This window comes from Sminthopsis crassicaudata, chromosome 3 (genome assembly GCF_048593235.1).
Source record: "Sminthopsis crassicaudata isolate SCR6 chromosome 3, ASM4859323v1, whole genome shotgun sequence".
NCBI classification, from domain to species: domain Eukaryota; kingdom Metazoa; phylum Chordata; class Mammalia; order Dasyuromorphia; family Dasyuridae; genus Sminthopsis; species Sminthopsis crassicaudata.
Window position 1 is genome coordinate 654,308,782 of NC_133619.1, and position 12,321 is coordinate 654,321,102.

Genomic DNA, 12,321 nt, shown 5'->3' on the forward strand with positions numbered 1-12,321 from the left:
ACTTGGCAGGCGGAGCGTCTTAACGCGCTCGGGAGCTTTCCTGCCCCAAGATGGAGCCTGCTTTGTAAGCAGCCGTAGGTGGCCCAAGCGCTTAGCCCGGGGCCAGGGCAGGGAGGAAGCGCAGGTTAATTAGCTGATTCGGCCGGAGGGGCTCGGACCTCGAGCCGGTGCCCGGTGGACGGGACCCAAGAGCCACCCGGCCCCGTTTATGGGGAAGATATCGTATCCAATGAGAAAAAAAGGACGAGCGGAAGTGTCTGCCATTTACCGACGACGGGGGCGGCGGGTTACAGCTGGCGGCGGGATATCTGCGGCGGCGGACCTAGATTTGGGGCGTGAGAAAAGAGAACCTGAAGCCCGAGGCTTATTGGTGAATTTGGGGAACCGCAGAGGAGGATGGGTCATTTCGGTTTCTAAGTGACCGTGTGGGGGAGGGGCGGAGAAGGGGGGCTGTAAAAAAACACTCCTGTCGGAGGGTGAGACGCCGTCTGCGCAAACGCGCTCCCTGCTTCTAGTCCCGTCTCCGGGCCACAAGGTGCCCACACACCCCCACACGTTACACACACACACCACACGCACATTACACACTAAAATTACGTTATACACACACTACATACTCGGAGCCGGCCGGGCTCGGCCCCGCCCTTTCACGGCCCGGCGTCCCCCGCGCCCGCCGCCCGGAGCCCCGGCCCCCCTCCCTCCCGCAGGCTGCGCGGGTGAGGGGCTGCCTCCCAAGGGACTCGCCCTTCGTTTCCCCAGTGGAAAGGGGCGCCGGACCCCCCCATACTCAGGCTTCCGCCTCTGGGGCGGCCCCACGGCCTGCCCTCGAGCTCCTCATCCGCAGGAGCCGCTGCTTGGGCCCCGGCGCGTCCGCCCCGGCAGTGCAGGCTGGGACGGGCCGGCCTGACGGGAATGGCCCCTGGGGGCGAACGGGTCACAATTCCTGGCCCGGACAGGCGCGCGGGAGCACGGAGTCCGCGCGCTGCGGTGAGACCGCCCCAGGGGGCCCGAGCGCCCTCTCTTTGTGAGGAGCGGGCTCCCGTGACAGGCTTAGCGGATGCCTTGCCCCCGCGGAGCGGCCCAAGTCCTCAGGCAGCCCAGCAGTCAGGCCTGAGTGGGGGGTGCGGAAGGCCGGGGATCTCCAAACCTTGTGGCACCACAGAAAGGCTGGTCCTTCAGGTCTCCGGGGTCACAGAAATCCCGGCTCCTCCGCATCCAGCAAGCCCCCATCTGGTAGCGCTTCCATTGCTCGTGTTGTCATATCAGCTCCCCCCCCACCCAGGTCCCCAAATCTAATTTACTCTTAGGGTAAGTTACACCCAAGGAGTCGGGCCCTCTCCTCCCGGAGGCATTCTCTTAAACTTCCCCAGGTCAGGGGGCAGCTAGGTGAGGCCCTCAAGTCAGGAGGACCCGAGTTCAAATCCCATTTCAGACACCGAACACTTCCTGGCGGGACCCTGGCAAGTCAGTTAACCCCAAGAGAAAAGCACCCAGGGGGCCGCTAGGGGGCGCAGTGGAGAGAGCCCGAGCCCTGAAGTCAGAGGACCCGAGTTCAAATGTGGCCTCAGACACTTCACACTTCCTGGCTGTGTGACCCTGGGCGAGTCACTTAACCCCCGCCTCAGGGGAAAAAGAAAGAAAATGCAAACCTTAAAAAACCACGCACCTCTCCCCATCCTGTTCTTCTTGCCCACTAGTTATCAGTAAGGTTAAATTACTTTTAAAGTCCCTTCCAACATTCAATGATCTGTTCCCAGACCCCCACGCAGGGAAATGTGGTAAACTGGGCATTATTCAACCCAGGGTCGTTTCATTACACCATGGAGGATCTTAAATAAAGCTAACCTCATATTCATTATGCTCCAATCCCAGAAAAAAATCCATTTTAGGTAATTTCTCTTTCCACTTTTATTCTTTAATATTTGTAAAGTTCTGATCGCCTCTCAGTTGTGATCCTTCTCTGGGAGGAGGTTTCTTTTCTGTATAATCTTTTCCTCTATGAGCGGGTTTCTTGGCAGGCTTCTGGAGCCTCCAGCCAGCCTCTTCTTCCTCCTGAATCCTGGCTCTGAATCTCCTCCAGCTCTTGTCCTTCCCCCGTCCAGAATGCTCTCCAGGCTCAATGTGGCCTCTTTTTATCCTCCCAGAGAATGGGCGTGGGATAATGCAAGGGCTTCTGGGAAGAACCACTTCAACCAATGAGCTTGCTCCTCCTAGAATTCCTAAGGTGTAAACTCCCTTTAAAGGCCCGAACCAAAGGTCTGAGCCAGAGAACTGTCAAGTCAATCCGAGTTCTCACCTTGCAATTGTCAAGTCAACCTGAATTCTCACCTTGTCACTGTCCAGACAACCTGAGTTCTCACCTTGTCACTGTCCAGACAACCTGAATTCTCACCTTGTCACTGTCCAGACAACCTGAGTTCTCACCTAGTAATCCTAACAAATATTAATGACCTTATATTAATAATTCCTTAATAAATTCCTTAAGTTGAGCTACTTCATGAAATAACATTTTAGGGGATTTACTGCCAGACTTTTGGCCCCAACATACTTGCTGTATTAACTAACATCTACTATCGCCTGATGGCAGGTAACAAGGAGGAACAAAGGGTATGGAGGTCTTTCTCTCATTGGACCAAATACTATTGTAGCTGGTACCAAAATACCTTGACTTTTGAATATGAAGCATCTGATGGATGTCTGATAAGTGAAGACCTACATGCTGCCATTTATCCTTTTTCTAATCACCATCTTAAGGGTTTTGTTCACTATGGCTTATTTGATAATTACAACATTGCCATTATGTATATTCATAGTGTTTTAAAGTTTACAAAGATGCTTACAGAGATGCTTCCTCAGAGTCGAGCTGGTGCTAAAGGCTTTCCCACATTCGTTGCAAGAAAAGGGTTTCTTCCCAGTATGAACTTTTTTATGTTCCGTAAGGTGACAGCTCTGACGAAATGCCTTCCCGCATTCGTTACACTCAAAGGGTTTTTCTCCAGTATGAATTCTCTGATGTCCTTGAAGGTGTGAGTTGCTGATGAAGGCTTTCCCACATTCATTGCATTTGTAGGGTTTCTCTCCTGTATGAATTCTCTGATGGTGAATAAAGGAAGTCTTGTGGCTAAAATGCTTGCCACACTCATTACAATGAAAGGGTTTCTCCCCAGTATGAATTTTCTGATGTGCAGTAAGGTGTCCTCTCTGACTAAAGGCTTTCCCACATTCATTACACTCAAATGGTTTCTCTCCAGTGTGAATTCTGTTATGATTCCAAAGGCTTGATTTATTGCTGAAGGCTTTTCCACATTCATTACATTGATAGGGTTTCTCTCCAGTATGAATCCTCTGATGATTAATAAAAGTTGTCCTATGGCTGAAGTGTTTCCCACATTCATTACATTCAAAGGGTTTCTCTCCAGTATGAATCCTCTGGTGTTCAGTTAGATGGCAAAACTGGTTGAAAGTTTTCCCACACTCGTTACATTCAAATGGTTTCTCACCAGTGTGAATTCTCTCGTGTAGAGTAAGGTTGGAATGCTGGCTGAAGGCTTTTCCACATTCATTACATTCAAAAGGTTTCTCTCCGGTGTGAACTCTCTGGTGCATAGTAAGGCATACCCTATGACTAAAAACTTTCCCACATTCAGTACATTCAAAAGATTTCTCACCAGTATGAATTCTCTGATGCTGTTTAAGGGCTCCCCTCTGGCTGAAAGTTTTTCCACACTCATTACATTTATAGGGTTTCTCTCCAGTATGAATTCTTTGATGTAAAGTAAGGTATACCTTATGGCTAAAAGCTTTCCCACATTCAGTGCACTCAAAAGGCTTTTCTCCAGTATGAATTCTCTGATGCTCAGTAAGGGGTCTCCTCTGGTTGAAGGTTTTCCCACATTCATCACATTTATAAGGTTTCTCTCCAGTATGAATCCGCTGATGATTCCGTAGGATAGAGTTGCTGGTAAAGGCTTTTCCACATTGAGCACAGATGTAGGGTTTCTCTCTAGTGTGAATTCTCTGGTGTTCAGTTCGGTGTCCCCTCTGGCTGAAAGCTTTCCCACATTCATTACATTTATAGGGTTTCTCCCCAGTGTGGGTTCTTTGATGGAGAGTTAGGCGTATCCTAAGACTAAAAGCTTTCCCACATTCAGTACACACAAAGGGTTTCTCTCCAGTGTGAATTCTCTGATGATCAATAAGGTGTCCCTTTTGGCTGAAGGCTTTCCCACATTCACTACACTCAAAGGGTTTCTCTCCTATATGGATTTTATGATGTTGAATGAGATCAGAGTGGTAACTGAAGGGTTTCCTGCATGTGTTATATTTACAAAGTTTCTTCCCTAAAGGAACTCTATTTTGTTTATTTAGATCAGAAAGCTGTCTGAAGCTCTTTTCAGGTGTATCATATTTATGGAAAAGTTTTCTTGCAGGAACTTTCTGCTGCAGAACAGGGATTGACTCTGGGCTAAACCTTCTCATAAATGTATAACATTCCTGAGTACCTAATTTATTAGAAGTTTTCCTGTGAATGGCTGTTATTTCCCTGGCCTCTTTGTCCCCATTGCTGTTCTTCTGCATGTCCAACCTGACATCAAATTCCCAAGGTTCTCCCAACTTGGAATCCCAGGGACCGGTCTTTGTTAATTTTTCTTTGCACGATCTTCCCACAGAGATACCTTGCTTTGAAGATGAGTTCATGGTTTCACATCTTCTTCTTTGAACAAGAGACTCTGAAAGGGAGGGAAAAAAGCATTTATATCTGTGTCCTAAAAGGACAGGAAAGTGCTTTCTATCAAGTTCTTGATTCTCTTTCCTCTAGGAAGAAGAATAACAATTAACTGGAAAAGAATGGAAAAAAAAATAAAGGAGTGGAATAAATGTCTTTAAGGTGAAAATGAAACCCAAGATGGATGAGGAGACCCTAGTCTCTCTTGTACTCCAGGCCTGAGTTACCAAATGCCTTTTGAGAATGTTGAACTAGATGTGTTGAAGGCTACTCAGAACTCCTTTTCTTCTCTCCTAAACCCATTTCCATCACTGTTGAGAGCACCCAAGTTCACCATCTCATTCTCCACATATCTGATTTGTTGCCAAAGTACCTCCACATCATCTCTAGCTTGTATCCCCTTCTCTCCACTCACACATGTATTACCTTAGTTCAGGTCTCATGTCTCCCCTGAATTTTTTTAGTAACCTCCTAATAGGAGACCTGTTAGATTCTTACTAAGTGCTAATGAGATAATGAGATATTAGGTTCTTACTAAGTGCTTAACAATTCTCTAGTTCCGACTTTTAATGGGAGTTTAACCCCTTTGAACTCCTTTGGAAGGAGCTTGCGTGCTTAGGAGGAGCAAGTTCATTGGTTGAAGTAATTTTTCGCAGAAGCCCTTGCGTTATCCCACGCCCATTCTCTGGGAGGATAAAAGAGGGAAGTCACTTCTCTGGACCAGAGGTGGCGGCAACTGTCTGGAGACAAGGGGTCTCTACAGGAAAAAGAATCTGTCCCAGAGATTTGAGTTGACACAGCAGATCTCCTCCCAGAGAGCGATCGGCAGCTTCTGGAGACAACAGAACATTACAGAAACCTAATATGTCTCCCTAACACTTCTGTATCTTAGATGCCAAAAAGACAGCCCAAAAGACAAGGTCTGGCCATACCATTGCTCAATAAACTCCAATGGCTTCCCACTACTTCTAGGATCACATATCATCGTCTCTATGTGCAAGTTAAAACCCTTCACAACTTGGCTTCAACATACTTTGCCAGCCTTACCATACATATACTTCTCTTTATGGATTCCAGTCCAATTGTCTTCCTGATGCTCCTCAGACACGACAATGAATCTGCAATAATTGTTCTTTCCATAATCTGTCCCTCACACCTGGAACACCTTCCCTTCTCACCTCTTCTCTTTAGAATCCTGCTCAAATACCATCTCCTACTTGAAGGAGCTATTAGTGCCCCCCCCATTATTCTGTACATGACAGATGGTGTGGACTAGTGACTAGAGCTGATCTTGGAATATCGGGAAGGAAGGAGGTTCAAGTCCCCCTTCTGAGACACATACTGGCCAAGTTACTCAGGCAATGTTATCTGCCCTCTCAGGTCTCCAGGCAACAGTAAAATTGCAAAGCAAGGGACAAATGAATCTGCATTAGTAGCAGTTTCCTCACTGAAAGTTCCCTACATTAAACACACACACACACACACATGCATCTAAACCTACATGTACATGTACACATATGTGCTCCTGGAAGTACAGCAGACACTCACAGGCCCAATCATGATACTTGTTGACTTTAACCACCTCTGTGAATTCTCTGTTTTCAAACTAGGCTGGTACTTCCCTCTTAATTAAGCAGCCCTGGAAGTCCCCTGCTCCCAGTGACTGGAAAAGTTAATCTGGACTTAGGTAGACACCAGAAATCCAGAATTCAGGGGTTCCATTGCCCCAGCCTCCCCAGGCAGCAGGGAATACAAGAGTAAGTACCTTGCTTAGCCAGGCATTGTTATTTCATGGTTATATATGTGTAAAGTTCTTCTTTCCAACCAGACAAAACCCTCAAAGGCAGGGAAATCTCTAATTCCTTAAAATGCCTTCAAAGGTCTAGGTGACCTTTACATGATTAATAGCCAATCAATAAATATACTGATCAAATAATTGTATTAGGGAGCAGAAATACAAGACCAAAAAAATAAAAGTCATTTCTCTTAAGGAATTAAGACAGTAAAATAACTTCGGAGGGAAAGGATTGGAATTATTGAAAGAAAAACTTGAAGATGCAGGAAGCTTTTTGTGCTGGGAGACCTTATCCTTTTTTTCACTAAAGTGAAAGCCTTTGAGATGTTTTTTATTCCATATGGACATCCAGCAAGCTCAGCTTTGAGTCAGCAATGAGCCTCATACACATGGTTCTCTCTCACTCACTCACCGGGACAAATGACTTGGGGGACCTCAGCCTCCGGCATCCATGGTCCTTCCCCTCGCTCCAACTGGGATATCACCTCTGGTTTAAAAACAGGAAGCCCTGCAAGGAATGAGAAGAACAAGCTCAGATAGTCACAGATTCTCAAAGTAGGAAGGTCTTTGCAGGGCATCTTGCCATGTACTTTTGGGGTCAAACATTCCCAGTTCTAATTCTGGAAGATTTAAGCACTTTGATGAAGAACCAGTCAGGAGGACCTGAGAATCTGGTGAAATCTGGTCAGACACTTAATACTTCCTACATGTGTGACCCTGGTCAAGTCACTTAATCCCAATTGCCTCAGAAAGAAAAAAAAGAACTCTGATCAACACAAAGGCCAACCATGATTTCAAAGGCCCAATGGCAGAAATTTCTGCCTACCTCACAGGCGGAATGAAGCTAAAGATTCGAAGAGATGCATATCAAGCACAGGGGAGCGACATAAAAACCCTAGGAATACCTTTCTGAAACCTGTTTTTAAATGCATAAAGTAAAATCTGATTGGGGACCCTCACATAAAAAGGCCTGACCTAGGGGATAATGGTTTGAACAAAGTGGGGACTCTGCCTGGGGCTACAAGGCTAGAATCAGAGCTGTGGAAACCATGTGGGAGATGAGAAAGGGGGAACTGGAGGAGGATGCTGACGTGCTAAGCCAGGAGATAGATAGGAGAGATTCAAGAACAGGGCAAGTGGGAGAGGGAGGATTTCCACTTGGACTTCTGGATTGTTTCTGAGAAGTCTACAAAACCTTCATTCAAGGGGCAGTGGCAATAAGCGTCTGGAGCACTGGTAATGTAGTTCTGGGAGTCATAAGTACAAAGATGGTAACTAAATCCATTGGAGCTCATGTAAACACTAAGGGAGAAAGTACAGTCAGAGAAAATTAGAGATTCTAGGACAGAATCTCGGGGATACTCATGAGAGGAAAGAAAAAGAAGATATTTAGTGAAGGATCAGACAAGTGGAAAGGGAAGCAGGAAAACACTGTGTCCCCAAAGTCATAGAAAGGGCCAGCAAAAGTGTCAGAAGCAGAAGAGAAGTCAAGAAGGATGAGGGCTAAGAAAAGGTGGGCTTCTCCCTTCTGGCCTCCCTTCTGTCATCATCACTCCCTCCTGGAGTATGTAGCTGGTTCCTTCCCTCCCTACAAACATACCTAGATCTCCCTCATTTCTAAAGAAAGAAAATTCATTTGACTTCACCGTCACTTCTATATCTCTTCTCTCTTAAATAACCAAACTCTTAGGAAGAAAAAAAATTGTCTCCACTTACTCAACTCCTATTTATTTGTGAGCTTCTTACAAACTGGTTTTTGTCCCTCCCACTTGACTGAAGCTGCGCTCTGCAAGGTCATCAGCAGCTTCTTAATTACTAACCTCAGCCTTCAAAATTTTATTTTATTTTATTTTATTTATTTTAGGCTGGGGTTAAGTGACTTGCCCAGGGTCACACAGCTAGGAAGTGTTAAGTGTCTGATTTGAACTCGGTCTTCCTGAACTCAAGGCTGGTGCTCTATCCACTGCGCCCCCTAGCTGCCCCAGCCTTCAAAATTTTAAAAGATGAATGTTTAATTTTTTTACATGTAATTAGAAAAAATATATACTTTTTTTTAAAAGAAAGGACTTCCATGAAGCAGTGAGGACCCAATTTGTAATAGACCCAATAGGCTCAATTGTTTGACTTCATTCAAGAGCAGAGAAGGTTAATGGGTAAACCAGGGCAGGGATTTGACAAAACATGAGAAGAAAAAATACAAGAAGGAAAGGGATCCAAGTATCAAGTAAATATGGAATTGAACTAATTATACTCAAGAGTAGGAAGGGAAAGAGAAGGATGAATTGGGAAAGCAGAGAGGAGTGGAGTGATTAAAAGTTGGAGTGAAAAGGTGGGAAATGGTCAGAAAAAGCAAAGGAGAGGGAAAGATGAGAGCATGGAGGTAATGGTCAAAGATAGGAATTGCATTTATTCACTCAATAAACATTAAGTGCCTGCTTTGTGCCAGGCATAGTACTAGGAATCTGGGACACAGTGTCAAAAATAAAAGACCCTTCCTTTAAAGAGCTTATGTTCCATTAGGAGGAACAAGTGTACAATGTATACAAAGTACTTGAGGTGGTGGAAGGGGCCCAATTTCAGAACTGTGGATCAAGGAAGTCAAACATCTCTGAGTAACAATGAAATTTAAAGTATGACTTTTCCTATCAGTGACTGAAACGAAGGGATGGGGCAGGTCTTGGGAGGTTAGGACAATATCGAGCTGGGTGTTTGATGGGACAGCCATATGTACGCTAAATGCATGAGAGCAGTCTGGGGTGAAAAGGAAGAAAATGATTCAAGTCTTAAACTCCTTGATAAAAGAAGCAAGTCTCTAAGTCACTAATAATTAGAGAAATTCGTTACAACAATTCTGAAGTTCTACTTCACATCCATAAAATATGCAAAACTGACAAAACCAGAAAAAGACATTTGCTGTAGGGGCTGTGGACAAATAGCTATATTGGTGAACTGCAGATGGATCCATGAATTGGTCCAGCCATTTGGAAAGTCACTTGGAAGTACACGTAAAATGTGATTAAACTCTGCATACCCAGTGACACGATTACTAGGTCTATGCCCCAAAGAGATCAGAGAAAGAGGAAAAGGACCCACAGGCATAAAAATATTGAAAGCAGCTCTTGTTAAAACTAAGATGATTATCCACTGAGTTATGGCCCATGCATGTGATGGCGGACCATTGTGCTGCAAGCAAGAAAATATGAAAGGGCACTGGGCTGACTGATCTGGAGCAATATTAGCAGAATCGGGAGAATAATAGACCAGAATGATAAAGAGAAACAACTGTGACAGATTAAGGGACTCCGATTAATATGATCACGAACCACAATTTCATCATTAAACATGTTACCTCCCGGCAGAGACGTGAACGACTCAGAGTAAAGAATGAGACATAAGAGAGAAGATCGATGGAAATGGTTAACACTATGCATGTTTGTAACAGGATTTTGTTTTTTCTTTTTCAATGTAGGTGTAGGATAGTGAGAGGGAGAGAAAAACATTTTGTTTAGTGGGGAAAAAAAAAAAAAAGAAATTTAATTAAAAAAAAAAAAAGAGTCTGGAATGACCTGTTCATGAGACTCTTTGAGATGCCCACTTCTGTCTCTAGCGTTTCAAAGCACATAATACAGTTTAGATTTTTGCCAGGAATCAGCATTGGACTCACTGCCCTACGTTTTGCTAACTCCACTCTCTTTTCTCTTTTGAAAATGAAGAAAATGAAGATCAGAAATTTCAGAAATGCTCAGAAAGACTTATCGTGAACTGATGCTCAAAACAGTGAGTAACAAGATTATTCTCCATTGGGATGGACTTGGCTCTTCTGAACAATGTGGCGATTCAAAGCATTTCTAATAGACTTGGGATGGAAAATGCCAATCACATCCAGAAAGAGAACTATGGAGAACAATGTGGATCGAAGCAGAGTATTTTCACCTTTTTGTTTGTTTGCTTTTTTTGCTTTCCCATAGTTTTTTCCCCTCTTGGTCTGAATTTTCTTGCACAACATGAGAACTATGGAAATAGATTTAAAAGGACTGCATATATTTGACCAATTTATAGTCTTGCTCTCTGGGGGAGGAAGGAAGGAAGAGAGGAAAGGAAAAAAAATTAGAACACAAAGTTTTACAAAAATGAATGTTGAAAATTATCTTTACATGTATTTGGAAAAATAAAATGAAGATCAAATAAGTTGCTGTATGTAAAACTTATTGCAAATTCTCAATTGCTCTATAAGCTATCAGAATTGTTAATTATTATCATGATTATTCCTTTCAATTAACTTTTTTTTTTTTTTTTGGCTGAGGCAATTGGGGTTAATTGACTTACCCAAGATCACACAGCCAGAAAGTATTAAGTGTCTGAGGCAAGATTTGAACTCAGGTCCTCCTGAATTCAAGGCTGGTGCTCTATCCACTGCACCACCTCGCTGCCCCAGGTTCTCCTGAATTCAAGGCTGGTACTCCACCACACCAACTAGCTGCCCCTTCCTTTTAATTTACTGCCAGTTCCTTTTTCTTCAGGGAAAAAAAGGAATGCTAGAACAGCAACAGGAAGTATAAAGGTCTTCAGAACTCTGGGTTGGTATCGCAGCAAGCAGGGGAGAATGGTAATGTTGGTTTTACTCAGAAGGGAGATGTGTTCATCTGACCTACTGCCTCGGAAGCTACGGGGACCCTTCACACCATCTGCTTTAAGATGGACTCAGGAAACAGAAACGGGGAAGATGAGCTTCCCTGCTGGGAGCAGGGAACAGGAGCATGCTGTAGCTTGCTTAGATCATTCCCGAATCTCCCCATTCCACGAGTTTTTAGAACTCTGCACAAGAAGCCAGAGCCCAGCTAAGGGGCCCAAAGCTGCTCCTGCCCCAGGGACAGAGTCTGAGCCAGGGAAAGCGACCTTACCCAGAGAAGCAAAGTTGTGGTAGTTCTCCAGCATCACTTCCCTGTAGAGGTCCCTCTGGGCAGGGGCCAGCTGCCTCCATTCTTCTCGAGTAAAGTCCACAGCCACGTCTCTGAAGGTCACCGACTGCTGAAACAGCAAGCAGCCTTCCTTAGCCAGAGGTCCTTCTAGGCTGGCATGCAAGAGGAGCTTAATAAATGCTGCCTGAGTGACTGACCCACTGGCCTGGGTCACAGAAGACACAAGCTGGCAGCAGGAGGAGGAATGGGTTTGCTTAGTGCCGTAGGCTGGAAAATGCTTCACTCTGCTCAACATTTCTCAGGACCACAGAATGTGAGAGTTAAATAGGACCTCGGAGGCCATCTGGTCCAAACAGTAGAACAGAACCCACCCCACTGCCAACATATGGGACAAGCATCACAGAAGCATCCAAGTGGGACAGTGGCTAGATGGCTGGAATATAAATATATATATATATGCTATTTAGAGATTATATAATAATAACTATGATGCTCCAATCTCTACTTGAAGTCCTAGGAGGAGGAAAAACTCATCACCTTTCCAGGCAGTCCATTCCACTGGTGGACAGAGCTAATCCTTGGGATTCCTCCTGACCCCAGCTTTGCCCATTTGGGCCACAAGGAGAAATTCTAACCTTGCCCTTTCACCCTCTGTGTGTCAGTCTACTAAATATTGGAGACAGTGCTCCTCCCTTACTAAATATTGGAGATGGCTCCCCTCCCCCATTAATTATTAAAGACAGTGCTCCTCCCCTACTAAATACTGGAGACAGTGCTCCTCCCCTACTAAATACTGGAGACAGTGCTCCTCCCCTACTAAATATTGGAGACAGTGCTCCTCCCTTACTAAATATTGGAGATGGCTCCCCTCCCCCATTAAT

At 44.9% G+C, this 12,321-nt stretch overlaps 1 protein-coding gene across 9 annotated transcripts in view; it reads right to left on the bottom strand.

The window, feature by feature from the left end:
• Nucleotides 1-1,089: 1,089 nt before the first annotated feature.
• Nucleotides 1,090-12,321, bottom strand: part of LOC141564700 (uncharacterized) — a 51,542-nt gene continuing 40,310 nt past the window's right edge. Inside the window, exons 2-5 of one of the 9 annotated variants that reach the window (XR_012488683.1) lie at nt 11,423-11,549; nt 6,934-7,029; nt 2,381-4,730; nt 1,305-2,316 (exon numbers count right to left, since the gene is read on the bottom strand). Coding sequence is in view for 8 of the 9 variants with exons in the window: in XM_074307524.1 (XP_074163625.1) it covers nt 2,818-4,730; nt 6,934-7,029; nt 11,423-11,549 (2,136 nt within the window). In the remaining variant the exon portion in view is untranslated. Of the gene's footprint in view, nt 4,731-6,933; nt 7,030-11,422; nt 11,550-12,321 lie in introns of all 9 variants that reach the window. The other 8 variants (XM_074307512.1, XM_074307524.1, XM_074307522.1 and 5 more) reach the window with 8 other exon arrangements.